Below are 20,881 nucleotides of genomic sequence, written 5' to 3'. Positions count from 1 at the left end.
CATGAGCAGTAATCACACTGAGAAAAAATAAAGGAAAACTCAAAGACCTAAAACTATAAAACTCCTACAAAAAACATAGAGGAAAATCTTCATGACATTGAACTTTGCAACGATTTCTTGGCTATAACACCAAAAGCATAGGAAACAAAAGCAAAAACAAATGGAAATACAGCATACTTAAAAATTTTTGTGCATCAAGGTCTCATTCAAGAGAGTAAAAAGTCAACCTACAGAATGGGAGAAAATCTTTCCAAATCATATGTATAATAAAGGGTTAATATCCATAATATATAAAGAACTCTTACAGCTCAACAACAAAACATCAAATAACCTAATTAAAAATGGGCAGAGAACTTGAATACCTCTCCAGAGATGGTATACAAATGACCAACAAGCATATGAAAAGATGCCTCAACATTACTAATCATCAGAGAACTACAAATCAAAACCACAATGAGATGCCACTCCACACCCATTAGGATGGCTATTATTAAAAAAAAAACAGAAAATAACAAATGTTGGCAAGGATGTGGAGAAAATAGAACTCTTGTGCACTACTGATGTAATTACAAATGGAGTAACTTCTATGGAAAATGGTATGGAGGTTTCGTGAACATTAAAAATAGAACTACCATGTGATCCACCAATCCCATTTCTGGATATATACCCAAAAGAATTGAGAACTGAGTCTCAGAGAGGTATCTGCACACCTACATTCATAACAGGGCTATTCACAATAGCCAAGAGGGGGAAGAAAACCAGATATCCTTCCACAGATGATGAAAAAACAAAATATGGTATAGATACACAATGGATTATTATTCAGATTTAAAAAGTAAGGAGATCCTGTCATATGCTACAACATGGATGAACCCAGAGGACATTATGTTACATGAAACAGATCAGTCACAAAAGACAAATATTATATAATTCCACTGATATGAGGTATCTAAAATCCATAGAAACAGAAAGTAGAATTGTGGTTACTGGGGCTGAGGGAGATGGAGGAAAGAGAAGTTTCTGTTTAGTGGGTAGAGTTTCAGATTTGCAAGATGAAAGAGTTCTGAGATCGGTTTCACAACAGTATGAATATACTTAACACTAATGAACTGTACACTTAAAAACAGTTAAAATGGCAAACTTTATGCTATGTCCTTTTCATCACAATGAAGAAAAGAAAAGGAAGAAAACTCAGGACTATGTGCTATTTCTTTAATGACTGCCATCATCAGCATGGTATCATCGATGAGTCAACATACAGTCAAAATGAGGGTAAAAGATAGGACAACTTCTATATGGACCCATTTTATCTCCTGAAAAAAGGAATCAGTGCCAAGTTAATCCCAGGACCAAATCTCTTCTACATTCACATTACTCTGGGTTAACCAACCAGCTCCCTGCTCCATCTTGAGGCAGTAGCAAGGGTGGCTGCCTTCATACTGCTACCACAGACTTGACTACAATTTTACATAGCCTAGTTACAAAAAGCAAGCACTTGGCTAAGTATTTGCTGCACTGATTCTGAAATAACTTATGTGCAAAGACATCCTTAGCTGGCACCAAAGAAGTTTTTAAAATCAGGTTATAGATGTCTGAGATAAAATGCTAACAAGAGTTGGGTCACTGAACTCTAGTTGAGATGCCATAATCTGGCACTTGAAGACACTGGTTGGTGGAGAGAAAAGGGATCAGTTACGTCATGTATCTATCAACTTGGTACCAGTGAGCTCAACCTAATGGAGTAACATCTTCTAGGATGAGCTTTGAGAACTTAGTGTGAGCAGGAAGTCTGTGATGTGAAAAGTGGACCTTGCACTATACCCCAAAGGACAGATCTCCTGAAATGCTTCACTGAGGTGACACCACACTGTACTGCATTCTCCCAGCCCTCCTGCGAATCATATAGCTGTTAATCTGGTGTCAAAATTGCTCACCTTAAACAAGTGACTACTCATTAGGCAGTTCATTTCTAGTCAGGTCATGAGGAAGAAGTCACGCTATTCACTTATGAATCTAGTAGTGGTTTGTGGGTTTTCTGAATAGATTTTATCTGTGTATGTGATTATTGTCTAACTCCCCTGGCATTGGACTATATCTGTAGGAGAAAACCAGGTCAGTCCTGGCATCTCAGTTGGAATCCCAGCTCTCATATTAGCAGCAGTATGACCCTGGGCAAGTCATTAGCATTGGAGCTTCAGATCCAACATCAGTAAAACAAGACCAATAAGAGCTCTTCCACAGGGTTGTCATACAAGTTAAATGAAAGAACCTATATCAGAACCTGGCACATAGTAGATGCTGATAAGAAATAATTTCCCTTCTTTCTTCCTTACTCTAGAGCAGGGGTCAGCAAATTTTTTTTGAACATTTCTTAAATGTTTTGCAATAAATGGGTCTGGTTCAATAACTTGACTCATGTTTTTCACTTTTAATTTTACACCTTGAGAAGCTCCTATTGGAGGTGAACATTCAGACCTGAAATGCTCAATTACCTCATCCACACAATAGGTTCTGGAAGGATCAACCATGTCTCAGCAAAATTCCCTCAACTCCCACTGAGAGATTGGGAAAGGGACATCCCTTAGGAACTCACAGAGTTAGTTAACAGAAACATTTTTATTTGCGGAGAAGAACAGGCTGCAACTTGTTTCTTAGGTTTTAAAATATCACTTAATAAATATGTTTGCATTTGCTTGTATATGTGTAAAGCACTTCTTAAAGGACACATAAACCAAAACAACAGTGATCACCTTTGATGGGGTGGGAACTCAAGATGTGGAATAAGGATAGAGAGTTTTTTACTGGATATTTTGTTTTTGAGAGAAAGAGAAAGAGAGAGAGAGAGAGAGAGAGAGAGGAGACAGCACACAAGACAGGGAGGGGCAGAGAGAGAGATTGAGAGAGAAAATCCCAAGCAGGCTTCACACTGTCAGTGCAGAGCCCAATGAGGACTCGATCCCACAAACTGTGAGATTATGACCTGAGATCATGAAATCAAGAGTTGGATGCTTAACTGACTGAACTATCTAGAAACTCTTTACTGGATATTTTTAAACATATATGTTTTTAAGCCATGTGAATACATTATCTATTCAAAGAAATTAATTTTCCTACAGAATAAAAAAAATAAAGAGAAAATTTTCACATTCACAAAACCAGCCCACTTTAAGAAGGACCCAAATGTGAGGGGTGGGGAATGACAGGAACCTAAATGGCATCTGTGACACTTGTCACTCGGGTGTTGTCCCAGGGATTCTATCACAGCCCCATAAAATCCCTAGTCTGTTAGTGGCCTTTTATGTGCCTTCTACCTTGTGTTCTGTGCGACTCAGAAAGGAGGCAGGGGAACTCGGGATGGGAAGGGAGGAGGAAACACCCCACTTTCCCTTTGATAAGGGTGGAGTCTGAAGCAGGATACATTCTTCAGCATTTTATAACTTTTTTATATCAGGCCAGAATTCTCCCCACAGATTGCACACTCCCTCCCTTCTTGGTTCAGTGTGTGCCACATTTACACATTCTTCCCAGCCACCTCAATCTCTCTTTTCTTTTCTGCCTTCAAATAAGCTTTACTTTTTTAATGAAACTTTTATTTGACTTTACTTTCAACTATCGTCTTTTGTCTCATATTGCTTTCTCAACCTAGTTCCTTGAGCTAGTAGGAATGATTCTCTCACTTCTCAATCATCTGTATTCCAGCTTCTACTTCTACTCTTTCATTGAGTCCATTTTTCTCGAAGGTCCTCACTGACTCTCAACTAAATCTGAGGGTTGTTTTTTTTTTCTTTGTTATTATTCTTCTCAATCTCCCTTTTGCAGAGAACAAAGCTAATATCCATCTCACATCCCTTCTCCATCCATTTATTTAGCACCCAAGAATCCTCTCTGTCCCTTCCTGGTCCCTACAGATGGGCCTATTCTTTGTTTCTGCCTTATAGCTGGGCTACAACTTGAGTCTCAGTTATCACCCCTCTTCTATTCTCTATCCTCATTTTCTCAGGGAATTCATCTATTCTCAAGACTTTATCTAGTGAATAGAGTAAAGCACATGGGGCTTGAAGACTTGCTCTATGACTTACTAGCTGGGAAGCCTAGGAAAATGATTTCGTCTCTCTGAATTCAGATTCAGCCACTCTAAAATGGGATTCATTCATTCGAATGAATTCAGTCTTTACTGAGCACTTACTATGTACCAGGCACTGTTATAAGTTCATTATATTCATTAGCATGCTTAACAGATAAATACTTCTTCCCTCACAGACCTCTCATTCAAGCAAGGGAAACAGTAAACATACTAAAACAAAAACCATAGTAAACAGAATAAAATGGTAGAATACAGTGAGAGCTGTAGAAAAAAAATAAAACAGTTCAGGGGACACCTTTTAAAAGGTGGTGAGGGTAGGCTTCCCTTAAGAAGTTGGTATTTCAGTAGACACAGAAGAGGTTAACAAAATTAGAAATGAGGGCATCTGATGGAAAGATGCAGGCAGAGGGAACTGACAGAGGTCCTAAAGGCAGGGGCATGCCCAGCTTGTTCCTTCCTGGAACAGCAAGGAGGCCAGTGGGAATGGGGTGAAGTGACCGTGAGGAAGAGCAGTTGGAAATCAGGTCAGAGAGGAAATCAGGGGCCTCTCAATTGACAGGAACTGTTTGGGGTTTTGAGCAGAGGCATGATATGATCTGATTTATGTTTTAAAAGGATCATTCTGGCTGCTGTCTTAGAAACAGACCATAATGGGAGCAGGATGGGAGCAGACAGACCGGTTAGGAGGCTAGTGCAGTAAACCAGACAGAAGATGATGATGGTGGCTAGGACCAGAGTGGGAGCACAAGGGGGAAAAAGAAGTGGTCCATTTTGGGTAATAAAATCTATGCTGTAGGGCTGTTTGAGAATCCTATGAGAGAATTACTGCAGGGAAAGTGCCTAGTAGAAGCCTGGTACCAAGAGGATGGTTAACACCCTTGTTATTATGTTACATTTGCAGGTAGAAAAGGTTCTCTGGGCCCACAGGTAGATCAAAGCTGGAATGTGATATCCTAGGTCAACTGACCTGGGGGTTGGCAGCTGCCCCACTGAAGGGGGAAGGGAGGGTAGACTGACCAAGGGTCTTAATCTTCTTTCAGCCTTTGCTTCATATGCCAACTCGGGGACAAAATTTCCAACTCCCTACAAGACACTTTCCCTTAACAGTTGTATCATATAATCAACATCAGTGTATTTATTTTTTAAATTACCTGCCTCCCCTCCACCTCAAGCCAGCTACCCATCCAAATGCTTCCTCCTGAGGAAGGAAGAGGCTGAACACTTGGCTTCATCCTTACACAATAATGGAAACAAAACGTGCTACCATTGTAAGTTGGTATTGTAGCCATATCTGCTTAAAACATTTCTATTTACAAAAGAAGAAACAAGACCCAGAATGAAACATGATTAGCCATGGGCCACTCTAGGCTTTAATGACTGAGCAAGGCCTGGAGCCAGTTTTCTGGATCCAGCTCACTTCCTTCAACAGCCCTCCCCACCCTTGCCTGTCCCACAATACAGAAGTCCCTCAGATTGGCTGCCACAGGCCAGTATCTCTGCCCTGGTCACCATCACATTTATCATGACCTCCTTCCTGTTCCTGTCAACTAAATCTTCCAGAAAGGCTATTGGAGGCCATGGCCTACACTGCTTTTAAGTGTGGTGCCTCTGAGTTCAAATCCTTACTCTGTGATTACTAGCTATGAGGCCTAAAGCAAATTTTCTAATCTGTTCTGCCTTAGCTTCTTCACCTAAAAAAGTCCTACCTCCTATGACTTAAACAGAATAAAGCACATAAAGCTCTTATCACAGAGCCAAGCATGAAATAAGAGCCCGGGAACCATTAGTTGTTGTGGCTTACATTACTACTCACAGTAGAAGTAACTTCACTTTCAGAGAAGTTTCCATAGGTGTCTGGTGAGGAAATTCTAATTGCCTTGCTCTGGTCTTCAGGGCCTTGTAGCAACCAGGTCTATTACATATATCGGAACTTTCATTGCTTTCTGTTTAAAACCTTCCAGTCAGGACAGTTCTCTGTACCTCCCCACCCCCCATAAACATGCTCGTTCCCAGTTCCCACCTCTGTATTTTGGTTTATGCTCCTCCTGCCTGAAATACCCACTGTCCTCTCTGTCTAAATCCTGGTATACTCTTCAAAACTCCACTGAAGTTCTCGCACTTGACAAGAACGCCCCAGGCAAATCCTAACTCCACTGATATTATTTCTTCTTTCCAATACTACGGTATTTGCATGCAGTATATATTGATCACTTTTTTACTGAGAGGCATGGGAGCATTTAGTTAATAAGTATGGGTTCTAGAGCAGGTACCTGATCTCTCTCAGCCTCAGTCTCCTTAACCATACAATAGGGATGTTGTGAGGATTGAATATATAAATTCTTAGTAAAAATAATCATTAATATATGTTATGATTGTCTATTGACATTAACTCTTCCTTTGTTTTAGGCACCTTCATTTTCCTCCTCCAGGTTAGCCTGTCCATGTGTACTATACTTTTATCCAGTGTCTTAAATCACAGCTTAAATTATGGAGCTCAGTCCAGAGAATTCTGACATCTGCCTTCAAATACTTCATCTAATAGTCCATTCTAAAAGTACAGATTTATCCAAGATATCACCCCCACCTCATCTCAGAGCCCATGGATGGTACACAGTACAGAGAGCGTGGTGATCAGCCAGGGGCCTCAAAGAGGAGGAAGACTGAAGAAAAACAAGGTCTCCCCCCTAATTAGAAACATCTGGTCTATTTCTATAGGGAGCTAACATTGGGAATGGTAAGCTGTTCTCGGGTTAGAACAAACCAATCAAAAAGCAGTGAGGACAACTACAATATTCCATTCACATACTCCTGACGTACTGGTCTGTGCACGGCTGCCGTTCTGCTTTATTTCGTGTTCCATTCAAGGGGGCCCACCATTCACCAGGAGTCATGATGGGTGTCACCAATATCAACAGAGATTCCTGCACCAAGCAGCGCCACACCAAGCTAATGCACTGACAAGGGTCGTTCCTAATGATGCACATTCTGCAACAGTGCAGTGATCATTGTGCTTTTTCTTTTCTATCTTCGGGGAATCAGGATTATGAAAAATAGCTACACTTTTTATGATGGTGATGGGCAGGGGTTGACCTTTTTCCAGCATTATTTCCAAAGATCATATAGGAACTCTTTCAAGTCAAGAAGACCACCTTACCTCTATTTTTTCCCATATGGCTTCATAGTTGTCTTGGTGTTGAATATCTTGCATCAGTTTCTGAATTAAAGCAGATTTTGTGGCAGAATGGCTCTCGTTTTTCTCAGAGGATGAAGCTCTCTCCGACTTCTCATCAATGTATTTTTTCATACCAGAGAGAGGCATACACAACTCCTCATCAGAAAGAATGTCACTCAGGGGGCCAGACTCCATGCTCTCTCCCAGTGAAGAGGCTATGTCACTGGACGAGCTGGGAGACACTCTGCCTAGCCTCGTATGCTTCTTCTTGACATGGTACGTGGGGTAGATCTCAGAATCCGAATTCATTTCAGACAGTTCCCAGTCATCGATATTTTGAATGGTTTCTCCTCTGGGTTTCTGAGGCAGAAGCTTTGTTAGGTTTTCCAATTTCAGAGCTAAAACTTCTGTCTGCTTGAGGTGTGAGGGCAGTGCCAGGTATTCGTCGGAGCCATACCAGGCCTCCACGACCTGACCGTTCCTGCTGACGTGACTTGGGGAGGAGGAGTAACTTTTTTTGCTTTTGTGTTTTGAAAGAAGGGGCACTGGAGACAGGATGCTGTCTGAGCCAGCAGAAGATTCACTACTTTGAGTAAGAGGTGGTGAACTGGATGTCTCTGACCTCACTGGCAATTTAGCATCCCAACTTCTCTGGTTACACGGCTCCAGTGAGGATGTGGAAACGGAGTCTGTTTCTGGCCTCTCTGTGGCATTGGAAGTACCTGAAGGAATCCCATTCGACACTACTGAGCTCCTCATGTTTTCGGCTTGCTTGCCTGAACCGGCTCCCCGTTTGGGTGTTCGGCACAGAGGCACCTCTGCTGGGGCCTTGTGTGGCTTCTTAAGTCGAGGTTTCTCTTTATGGCAGTCACTAAGCCTCCCCAGGCTGGAGGATATTTCCTTAATGTGACTTTTGACTGTGTTCTCAAGATTCCCATCTGCAACCTTGTGCAAACACTCATATGACTGGCTGGCAGCGGACGGGCTGTTGGGGTAGGAAGACTGTAACACCAGACAAAGCTTGGATCTGTCAGGAGCTTCCACCAGAGAAGGGGTGCTTCTGCTCAACTCAGGCTTGAGATCAGCCATCTGCTTCTTTGTAACAGTGCCTTTCAGATTATTCTTAAAAGTTTCCTCTTTAAGGAAAAGCCCTCTTTTTGGCAATGTGGGCTGCGTGGGAGAGTCCTCATTATAATTAAAGCAATCTCTGATGGATCGCTTGGGAGTTGCATTTTCACAAGGCAGAGGCTGTTGGTTCTTTGCCCCAAGCTGGGAGGAGGAACTGGATTCTTGCTTCACAGCCTCAGAAGGGGGTTGTTCAGCATTTGTCAGAGCCTCCCCTGAAGATGACGTCCCGGGCATTAAGCCTGGTGGCTCCTCGACGGTAGAAGCACTGTTTTTCTCGCATCCACCTCTGTCATCTGCTGAAAGAGATACTTGCGACCTCTCCTCCCTGACTGCTTCGCTGCAGTTGGGAGGGACGGGGTCAGTAGCCACCGTGAGTAACCCAACGCTTCGGATGAGCTCGGGGAACTCCTTTTCCATCTCGCTGTAGCTCCAAGAGTCAAAGGGTTTGGTTTTGACCTGGCTAGAGGTCATGTCACCTAGGCCACCGAGCAAATCCTCACTTGGACTGTAGTCAGACAGTTCAAAAGCAGTAATACCACAATCCAGGGACAAGTAATTTTGAGAGCATTTGATAGTTAACTGTCCTGAGTCATCCACTTCTGTTAGAGAATCAAGTCGGCCCTGAAACAGACAAGGGCAACAGTTTCAGTAAATGCAACATCAATTACACTCAACTGCTGTTCAAATGAAATCTCAGCAGAGGCCACTGTAAAGGTCAAAAATGCAGCTGTCTCAATTTCTTCTGGTTTAACATACAGAAAGGCATATTAATCAATTATATTGCTTTATAGTATCCTGTTCTTAAATATTGGATATTCCTTTAATCTGGAGAATAAAGCCTTGATAGAAATGGTCAAGGTCAAGCCAAAAATATCCATTATTGCCTTAACTTTCTATTTTAAAATAGCATACCGTTCATTGAATAATTCATTTTTTATGCAATGCCTTATGTAATGATATTCTGGGAACCAAGTAACGCTAAGAGTAAAATCTCCATGAACATCTGTTTTACCCCTTGCTATCATTCTAGCACCTACCACAGTGGTTAGCTTATAGAAGATGCCCAATAAATATTTTTAAGTGGTATAATTAATTACACTAAGTTTGACATGTTAACTACATATTTCATATATATTTGTCATATTCACAAAGCACAGGAAGGTGAACTATGATTTGCATACATCACAGAAATAGTTCAAGACCAGCTTCTGTTTGTACCCACCCTTTTGAAGGTAGACACAGGTAAACCTGGGGAAGAGTAATGAATATTAAAACCTTACCATCTCGGTCCCTGTCCTCTCTATCTCTCTCGGCATGCATTTCTTGCCCCCACTCCCATTTGTGTGTGTTAGGTACCAAGTGCCTTTCTCCCTTGTTATTTATAATTCAAGATAGCCCAGTTTGATTTGAAACCCCCCTATGCCATCAAATAGCTTTACTAGTATTTTTAATTTTTAATCTTTAATTATGTGATTAAGGCTTTTGTGTCATCACTAATACAGTTTTCTAATATCACACAACAAACAGGGAGACTTTTGATGGATGATTAGCTGAAGACAGAAGGGCCCTGGAATCCTGTGATGCCTACCATGCTAAGTAAAGCCTGGTCTAATCTAGCCCCTTAGGAGATGAAGGAAGGAAACTAAAACATGGAGGGTCATTTATCCCTTCAGGCCTCTTTTCTCCTGGAGGAAGAACCGGGTGAGCAAACTGAAGGCAGAGGTCACGTGGCCGCTGGACCCTGTGTCCTTTCAGCCAGGTTATCCCACGATCTGGTCATTCTAGGACCTTGCACTGGTTGTTGTTGTTGTTGTTGTTGTTGTTCATTTGTTTGTTTTACTTTTGGAAATTTTCTCTCCCTTCCCACCTTCACCTTGCATTTATCTCTTACTCCCCTAACTGGTACCCACAACACTCAGATAAATACTAATAAGCCTCATTTAACTTTTCTAAGCCTCAGCTTCCTCATCTATAAGTGGGGATGGTTGATTACTACTATTAATTTTTCATTTAATCCTCTCAATAACTTTCTTCTGGGGCCTGTACCATTGTCCCTGTTTTATATAGGAGGAGCCTAAGCCAAAAGAAGGTACGTAACTAGCATACAGCCTCACAACTAGGGGCTGAACTAGGCCTTAAATGCAGGCCTTCCGACCCTGAGTCCACACTCTGACCTCTATATCATAATTTTCTTTGATTCATTGGCTATTATTTTAAACAGACATACCCCCTCCTCCAGTTTGTTTTCCACATTGTCACTAGAGTAATCTTGACAAATTACAAATGTGATGCTTAAAGTCTTTATTTGCTTCCTGCTGCTGGGTTAAAAATCCAAACCCTTCCAAGGACAGTCATGTAGAGGACTCTTTCAAGTCACTCTCCCCTCCCTGGCTATACCAGCCGCAATGTCCTCCTTTCAGTTTTTGAACATAATGCGTTTCTTTTGCCTCAGGGCCTTTGTACATACTATTTCCTCTGTCAAGAACATTTCCCACCTACAATACCCCTTAACTAGTTTACTCTTACTCACCCCTCAAACCTCAGACCAAGCTTCACTTCTTCAAAATTCCAAACTCCCACCTAAGTCGGCATTTTTTCTTACAAGCTCTCATAAAACTATGTTGTTTTTCTTTTAAGCATTCACATCAAACTATAAATAAATACTTCTGTGATTACTTGATTAATTTGTTTCTCCACTATTTTGTAAGTACCATGAGAGTAACAAGCACATGAAAAATGGCTGACTCACCAGAACATTTGCAACATTTGGCATGGTGATGTGCATAGAGTAAGTATTCACAGATACATCTGTTGAATAAATGAATGAATGGGTGAATGATGATATTTTGGAATGTATCTCTATGCCTTCATGTAATTTCTTCCTCTGATTATGTAGTTTTAGCTGACTCCAGTGACTAAAAGCCCAAGTTTCAGAGCCAATTCTAGCTCCAACACTAATTAGCTATATGACCATCAGCCAGTAGCCTGATGTCACTAAACCTCATTTCCTTCATCTGTAAAAAACAAGTGATAAACCATGTCAAGGGCTGTTGTAAGTTTTAAAGGAGATAATATATGCAAAACACAAGTCTGGCACATGGATAGGTGCTCAATGAATGTTCACTCTTACTACTTATTATATTATTACTTTTACTGATCAAGTATATTGAGGGGGAAAGTGTCATCAAAATGAGAGGTATCCCTATGCTAAATTATATTGTACAAAATGAGTAACCATTATTAACTGCCAATCTCAACAATTATTATCTAAATGAAATTGTGTGACTTTTATGCTTCATTCCTGGACTAAGCCCATGAAATAACAAAGTCAGAAGACAGATCCACTGACAAATGAGCCAGTCAAAAAAAGTCATACTTTATGCAATTTTTAAGAGAGTAATATGGAAATTCTTATCTAAAAGCAGGGTTTGGGGTGCCTGGGTGGCTCAGTCGGTTGAGCATCTGACTTCAGCTCAGGTCATGATCTCATGCCTCGTGAGTTCAAGCCCCACGTCGGGCTCTGTGCCGACAGCTCGGAGCCTGGAGACTGCTTCTGATTCTGTGTCTCCCTCTCTCTCTGCTCCTAACCCACTCACATTCTGTCTCTGTCTCTCTCAAAAATAAATAAACATTTAAAAAATTTTTTTAAAAGCAGGGTTGTTCAGGCAACTACAGATGTTGGTGAGGATGTGGAGAAAGAGGATCTCTTTTGCACTGCTGGTGGGAATACAAACTGGTGCAGCCACTCTGGAAAACAGTAAAAATTAAAAATTAAAAATAGAACTACCCTACAACCCAGCAATTGCACTACTAGGTATTTATCCAAGGGATACAGGTGTGCTTTCTCGCATGGGCACATGCACCCCAATGTTTATAGCAGCACTAGTCAACAATAGCCAAAGTATGGAAAGAACCCAATGTCCATCAACAGATGAATGGATAAGGAAGATGTGGTGTGTGTGTGTGTGTGTGTGTGTGTGTGTGTGTGTGTGTAATGGAGTATTACTCAGCAATCAAAAAGAATGAAATCTTGCCATTTGCAACTACGTGGATGGAACTAGAGGGTATTATGCTAAGCGAAATTAGTCAGAGAAAGACAAATATGATATGATTTCACTCATATGAGGACTTTAAGATACAAAACAGATGAACACCAGGGAAGGGAAGCAAAAATAGTATAAAAACAGGGTGGGACAAAACATAAGAGACTCTTAAATAAAGAGAACAAACAGAGGGTTGCTGGAGGGTTGCTGGAGGGTTGCTGGAGGGGGGATGCTCAAAATGGGTAAGGGGTATTAAGGAATCTACTCCTGAAATCATTGTTACACTATATGCTAACTAACTCACATATAAATTAAAAAACAAATTAATTAATAAGCTAAACAATAAATAAATAAAAGCAAGGTTGTATTTTTAAATTTTTTAATTCAGTACTCAGAACTTATTCCTTCACAAAATTAGTATTATTAATGATAGTTAAGTTCCCAAGATATCCCATAAGTTGGTATTTAAATTACTAACTAGTTGAAATTTGCATTATTTTCTATCATTTGTGTCATGAAAGTACAGCACTGCAGCTACTTCAGTGAGGTTAAAGAGGTTTTAAGTAAAAGTGTTTCTTTGATGGGTAGAGAAAAACAAATTTGAGAGTTCAGGTAAAAATTAGACCCTTACAAGTGTCAGGCGCCTGTTTCTGGCCATGTAAGAATGCTGCAGCCCTGGGAAAGTATTTGGTCTCCATTTTGAGATACTGTCTTAAGTATCTTAAGATCAGGGAGACTGTTATGCTCAAAAATAACTGGTAGTCAAGAAATATTAGATGAATATATGGCATGAAACCACATCTCAGATAACAGGGTATGGCTGCCTTTTCCTAAGTCTTCCCCTAGAGATCCCTTCCTTAGCCAGTCCTTTGTTTGGAAAAGAAAATGCCATACTCAAAGACACTTAGTGCTCCAAAGGGAAGCCTCTCCCGTCCTGTTCCCAACCAGGCCAAGATTTCTGTCATGGCTGAGTGTCACTCAGGGGTAACTATTTTTAATAATGCTGCACTTTTAATGTGAAAAAAAAAATCCCCCCTGAACAACAAAACAAAAAACAGCATATAGAGTATCCATTTCATACCCTAAAGACCAAATGATAAGCATGTACCTGAGGTATTTTTTAAACACAGTTTGTTACTAAGAACATTCTTCAAAAGTACTTTTTCTAGATTTCACCATGCAGAGGGCATTTTTTTAAAGTTCTCTGAAGTATCTCAGAGCAGATGAATAATGAGTTTCATTTCCTAAAATATTGCTTAGTAATACTAATATTTTTAGCCCCACTGCTTTCTTCTGGACCAGTCGTCCCAGACAGTTTTCTAATGTGTGTAATTAATAGCCTCGGGTGGATAGGGAGGTGGGGAAGAATGAGCGTTGTTTTTACTGTCCTTTTTTCTTCAGAGATATCACATTTAATTGCGTAGTGCCGTGAGTTTTGTCATGGGTGCCTAGCAATGTCTAAGCTCGAATATACCTCCATTTCATATGCTATGAAGCAGTTTCTCAGATGAAGCTTATGTTTTGTGGAGATGGTAATGTATTCACTTTATTGATGGATAATTTATTCACTTTATTGCTGGCTTCTATCTGGTTTCAGACATCAAGGAAACCCTTCCCCTGCCCCCAGTTGAAAACAAAAAATTTTGCTTTGTTCCTCACCTATGATTAACTGAAGCTCTTCCAAATGTCTTCTTAGACCTTTTCTTTTTATACAACTGCATTTTGCTACCAATGAATATGAGATTTAATACTCATAATTTAGAGATTTGAATATCTCCCTATTAAAAAGCCCCCAAAGTTATATCAGTGTCCATGGTCACATCAGGGTTAGTTTTGTGCCCTTATTCAGAGTTCTTACTGAGAAGAGAGTTTGAAATAGAATTTACTGGTTTTAACCATGGGTACAGTAAAAAAAAATTATATGCCCCTCCTTCCCCTTCCTCCTCTAATCTCACTACATGCTGTTTGTTATGCTTCAACTACCAACATATAAAGTCACAGACCTCTTACTGGTGGGCAAGAGGAAAACACACAGGAATAAATTCAAAGAGTCTCTATTTTCTACAGGCTAAAATTATGAGTCAAATGATTAATTTCCAAGATTGATCCTATTCCACCAACCTAAAATAGTATCTCCGTCTTCTATCCCTAAAGCAGTGATTATCTTCATTATTTAATTCAACTTAACCCATCAGATTTTTATATACAGTGATTCTAATAAGGTGCTGTGGTTGATAGAGATGATTATAATCCAGTACCAACACTCATGAAGTTCAGATCTAGCGTATACTTTGTCATTATATAAATTGACCTGTGACAAGTGCTCATAGAACACAAAGGGTGATGGTGTGTGTGCTCTGGAAGGATAAATGCACTCCCACAGAGAGGGTTAAGTATCATTTAGGTAAAGTGCTTGCCACACCATCTGGCTTAATCACTGTTTGCTATTGTGTTAATATTATTAATAGTTACCACTACTGGTGTGATTTTACCTCAACCTCAGTCATGTCATCTGTAAGATGGATACAAGAGTATCATCTGTAAAATAAGAATACTGGGACCATCCCTGCCTGCCCTCTGGAACTGTTTGAGGCTCTAACAAAATTATGAAGGTGATTCCTAACAGGTCTCATTCATCTCTGACTGCCTACTGCCTTACAGATAGTAGGAAATCAATAAGTATTTAGGGGAGGTAGAAAGGAAAGTGGGAAGGAAGGGAGGGACAGAGGAGAGAGGGAGGAAAGAATCACTATTATTATAACAGAGATTGATTAAGAGGTAGTTTTCTTTGTTCTATTTATTCCTAGATTTATGCCCTGAGGTAGTCACTTAACCTCTCTTAGATTCAATTTTTCCCATCTATAAAATGGAACTATTTTTAATATCTCTTACCTTCCTTACTAAATGAAACAATAAATATAAAGTGTTTATCAAAGTATCTGAAATATAAAAAATTTCAGTACAACACATTTTTACACAATGTTGTAAAAATTGCCCTGTTCTTTTTATTTGTTTACTTGATTGGTTTTATCTTAATACAACATTTGTTAATTTGTTTTCAAATTTGGTCTGCTTCATATTTAAATACAAGAATGAAACTTAACATTTTGTTTTTGCAAAGACAGAAAAGAGAGAACTTGCCACTTTTTCAGCTTCCCAACTTATCCTCTAATATGGCTCAGAAACTCAACTGACTTACAAAAAGAGAAAAAAAATTCACTTTCACTGGAAGGACATCTACTATTCCAGGTCATCAGCCTGTTTTATGCCATTTCCTTCTTCATTCTAGAAATCTTCCACAGCTGACTTTATTCTGATGAAGCTTAGAATTTTAACCCAATTCTCTTCCCATTTTTCACAGTCCCAGTGTGCTTGCTGGCAGAAACAAATAAAACTAAGCAGTCTTTGAAATGGTCTCATGGAATTCACACTAGAGGCACAAACAAATAGGATCAGGTATCCATTGTTTTGGGAAGGATGGTAATGGAAACAGTGCTTCAATTCATAGAAAAATGTCAACAAAGCCGATGGCTGAGAATCCACTGTTCCTTTATCCCTCACACAACATATTCTTGCATATTTAGGACAGAACTAAAGAATTCCAAATATGAAAATGCACTAAATTGTTTCCAATCAAATATGTAAATAACTGTTGAGCTCACATTGCGAGAACCATAATGGATTCTACTTAGTATAAACTTGAAACATAAAACAGTGGCCAGTGACAATTAGTTAGCCTCAATGGCTTTTTCATCATTACCTGGGCTACCCTTCATGAATGACACAAATACATGATGAAAGTATTCCACAAAACAACAACAATGATAACAATAAATCCTAGAACACTGCTCTATCCCCCACTCAACAACAAAGAGTTGGTGATTAGTAAACGTTTATTTAATGAATAAATAAATATATAAAGGGAACTGGTTTGATCCAATAATTTCTAATGCCCCCTCTAGTAGTAGAAAGTAGGCAGATCTGATGACTGATCAATACTGGATGTTAGAGCCAGCAGAACACATAAGGAGGAAAAACAACAACAAAAATATATAGATTGAAGATGGCAGGTAGATTTCTAAAGAGCTCTTCAGAATTTAGAAAAATCTTTCCCAACTCTCATCTCTACCTCATTACATATACCTCATGAATACCAGATTTAGGGCAAAGTTGGACAGTTTGGGATTCTTAATAGCCTCTCAGGACCACAAGAGTCCCAATCAAGGACCACCTAGGGATCGCACCGGGGAGGGATGGCATCTGGGCACTAACACACACACCAGCGGATCACCTTATGATTAAAACAGGGCTCTACTGAAGTTGGTATCACCTCCCCCACTGCCTTGATGGCAGCAAAAGCTGAATGAAAACAAAGAACACGACATAAAGCTAGAGGTGAGCCTAGGAGATTTGGATTCTCATAAACTTCCAGGGCCTTCAGGGAATTTGCTACAGCAAGAGCATCATCATGAAAACAATAATCAACAAGTATAAATCATTTATGAGAATAAGCACAAACTTGTTTTGTTGTTGTTGATATTGCTGGAGACACTGAAACATTAATACTAAATTATGCAACACTCATTGTAAGACCTGTTAATCTTACTTATTTATGTGTCTTGTAAACCTCTATAATATATATTTTCCACAAAACCAAAGGTAGAGCACTAAACTGGATGTCAAGAGCCAAGGAACTATATACATGTATATGCACACATTCTATGATTCTACACACCATATCTATCTACACACACAAACACACACACACACACACACACACACACACACACACACACACACCACAGCCCCTGCTTAGCACAATGCTTTGCTCTCATACATATGTCAATTTTATTTGGAGTTAGGAGAGTTTACTTGGATTAAAATTCACAGTCTTCATTCTTAAGCCATGCATCAAAAGTGACAGCAATAAGCTCTTTAAAATACCCTTAATCTGAGTACAAAAAAATACAAATATATTGGTTGTGTAAAATTCTGAAACCCATTTGACTTCTTACATCCAGAATGACTTTTTTTAAAGCATGAATTTAATCATGTCAATTCCCCAAACTCTTTTTCTTTCCCTAAAATATATTCTAATTCTTTTAATACGAGTTTTAGTATGACTTTTCATCTTCATAATCTGACCTCTGCTTACCTAATAGGTAATCCTGGTCCCTTAAACTTTTTGCTCCAATCCTTTCTATAGCTCTCTGAGACTGTCATTCTTTCTCTTACTTCTGGATCTTTGATGATGCCATTCTTTTTGCCTGGAAGATTTTCTACCTTTGTTACCCAGTCTAATACTGCTTCTCCTTTAGGTCCAACCTGGGACTTCCCTGTCTGAATTAGGTTCCCCTTTTCTATCTTCCAGTAGCAATATGTAGACTTAATCACAATCTGCCTTTAATGTCTGTCCTTCTGTCTCTATCCCCTACTAGACCACTTGAGGGAAAAGACCACATTTTGATCACTATTATACTCTTAGCACCTAGTGCTTAGCATATAGTAAGTGCTCAATAAATATTTATCAAATAACTGAATGGGGAGCAAGAAGCCAGGTGAGTACCAACAACTGTGGGTGGTATCTGGGCAAACCATCAGGTATGAATTAACTCTGGTCTAAAGCTTTATTCACATTAAAAGTACCCTAGCCTCCAGTCACTATACCTAGATTCAAAGCCCAGCTCAGGCCCTGATTATTTACCTACGAGAAGTTCCTATCCCACATCTCTGAGCCGAGAACATTCTTCAAATGGTCACACGTGATGACACATGACTTGGCTTCACATACCCACCTCATTTGTCTCTTCGGAGAAAGCCTGCAGAATGTCCGTCTGCCTGGTGTAGTTGCCATTGGCGTCCTGCAGACCCTGTAGGATGCGCTCCCGCAGGACCAGCACCGAGACTCGGAGCTGATGCCAGAGGAGCTGCACGGCGTGGATGTCCACAATCACGTTCACCGAGTAGGACAGCAGCTTCAGGGAGAACTCTGTTTCAAGGAGGGCATGGATTTGCTCAACATGATCAGAAATATCTTCGCAAATGTCCTGTAAAGAAAAACAAAATACATGAAGGCTATTTTCCCCTAACCTAGGGACAGTGGTGGCTGGGGGGGGGGGTGGGGGGGTGGGGGGGGGGGGGTGGGGCGTGATAAAAAAAAGTCACTCCTTCACTTAACACCAATTGCCAGGGCCAACAGGTCTGGTAAACTGCGGGTTGGGTAACTTGCCTTTATTTTTTTTTAATTTTTTAAATTATTTTTTTAATTATTTTTTAAATATAAGTTATTGTCAAGTTAGCTAACATACAGTGTATACAGTGTGCTCTTGGTTTCGGGGGTAGATTCCTGTGATTCATTGCTTACATACAACACCCAGTGCTCATTCCAACAAGTACCCTCCTCAATGCCCATCACCCATTTTCCTCTCCCCCACCCTCCCCCATCAGTCCTCACTTTGTTCTCTGTATTTGAGTGTCTTATGGTTTGCCTCCCTCCCTCTCTGTTTGTAACTATTTCTCCCCCTTCCCTTTCCCCATGGTCTCCTGTTAAGTTTCTCAAGTTCCACATATGAGGGAAAACATATGATACCTGTCTTTCTCTGACTGACTTATTTCACTTAGCATTATACCCTCCAGTTCCATCCATGTTGTTGCAAATGGAAGGATTTTACTCTTTCTCGTTGCCAGCTAGTATTCAATCATATATAAAAAACACATCTTCTTTATCCATTCATCAGTTGATGGACATTTTTTTTAATGTTTACTTTTGAAAGAGAGCGACAGAGCATGAGCAGTGGAGGGGCAGAGAGAAAGGGAGACGCAGAATCCAAAGCAGGCTCCAGGCTCTGAGCTGTCAGCACAGAGCCCAACGTGGGGCTCGAACCCACAAACTGTGAGATCATGACCTGAACTGAAGTCGGATGCTTAACTGACTGAGCCACCCAGGTGCCCCTATTGATGGTCATTTAACTTGCCTTTATTTAATATCAGATACATAGCTGCAGGCTGTATTCTTGGCCACTGGACCTTCAGTACATGCAGGTAAGTTGATCTTTTTCTAAACCACAAAAATGCTACTATTCTTTCAGATTCAACTCTTTCAGATTGAAAGTTCAGCCAAGGTAAGAGGTCACCTCATAAATCTGCTCTCTATTCTCTTTAGTTACTGTTTGTTTGTGATCCTGGCAAGGGAGCCAACAGCTGATCTCTTTGCTAGTGGCGAGTTCCTCCGAGCACACAGTGTTTCAGGAGAGAGGCATCATCCAGACAGGTAGCAGGGAGAAACGTGGGCTAGAATTGTGCACTTCATAGGAACACCCAACCATGCTCAAGAAGCCATGGGGTCTTTGATGTAAGGGACAATTGTCACATTCCCACAACAACAGATTTTCATCTTTAAATTCATAATGAGTATCTAAATTTCAACCCACACTTTGTAATCAGAATCACTTTTTTAAAACCTTTTTATTTGATTGTAGTTGACACACAATGTCACATTAGTTTCAGGTATGCAACATAGTGATTCAAATTCTCTAAACTTTATGCTATGCTCCCTGCAAGTATAGCTACCATCTGTCACCATACAACACTATTACAATATCATTGACTATATTCCCTATGCTGTGTCTTTTATCCCTGTGATACTTATTCATTCCATAACTGGAAGCCTGTATCTCCCACTCTTCTTCCCCCATTTTGTCCACCCCCCATCCTCCCCTTCGCTCTGGAAACCATCAATTTATTCTCTATATTTATAGTTCTGACAGAGAAAGAAAGTCAGAAAAATCCCAAGGACAAAAAAGACAAAATATGGCTGTGTTTTTAAGACCTGGACATTTTAAATAAAAACCTTACTAAATCAAAGTTTCAATCTCCTCCACACATACTATTAGGTAGGCAGATTTGGTGCCGGATATGTCACTTGTCCTTACAATTTCCCAAATTTCAATTGTGCTGTCAGAGGCTGGCAGCACAAAATGGGTAGCATCAATGGTAATATTTACTCGAGCAATTTGAGTCCATTAAGCATCAAAAGGATGAACATGTCAGCTAAAGTACTCAGTGACTCATGTTTAGTTATGCATCAGTGATTTTTTTAAATGGGACTTTTATTTATGATTTTTATTAAGGCTAAAATGTAGGATAACATTTGAGGTCTGAGCCCTATCATGACTATCCAAACAGTCAGTCTAGCTGGAAACATAACTTTTCAATTTCATATAATTCAATTACTCGTTTTTAAAGAAAAACTGAAATGGAATCTGTATTTAATGTGTAATAGTAGGCAAAAAAAATCTATTGAAGAATGACATAAAATTGTGCTGAATTTTTAATAAAAATTATTGTAAAACTCCAATAAGTGCTCCAATATTATTTCTTGAAACTCAAGAACTAATTGGTGATACTTATGTAAATTGGTGGTAATAATTTGAAATAGATTAAAAGTTTAAACAG

General features: G+C 39.8%; 1 protein-coding gene across 14 annotated transcripts in view; it reads right to left on the bottom strand.

Moving 5' to 3' along the window:
* Positions 1-20,881, bottom strand: part of AKAP6 (A-kinase anchoring protein 6) — a 554,746-nt gene that overhangs the window by 264,665 nt on the left and 269,200 nt on the right. For all 14 annotated transcript variants that reach the window (XM_042942947.1, XM_042942939.1, XM_042942943.1 and 11 more), the window contains 2 exons: positions 18,223-18,474; positions 7,239-9,005 (listed from right to left, as the gene is read on the bottom strand). In XM_042942947.1, the coding sequence (XP_042798881.1) occupies positions 7,239-9,005; positions 18,223-18,474 (2,019 nt within the window). The remainder of the gene's footprint in view (positions 1-7,238; positions 9,006-18,222; positions 18,475-20,881) is intronic.

This window comes from Panthera leo, chromosome B3, assembly GCF_018350215.1.
Source record: "Panthera leo isolate Ple1 chromosome B3, P.leo_Ple1_pat1.1, whole genome shotgun sequence".
NCBI classification, from domain to species: domain Eukaryota; kingdom Metazoa; phylum Chordata; class Mammalia; order Carnivora; family Felidae; genus Panthera; species Panthera leo.
The sequence above is the reverse complement of the archived record's forward strand: the minus strand, read 5'-3'. Positions and strand labels throughout refer to the sequence as shown.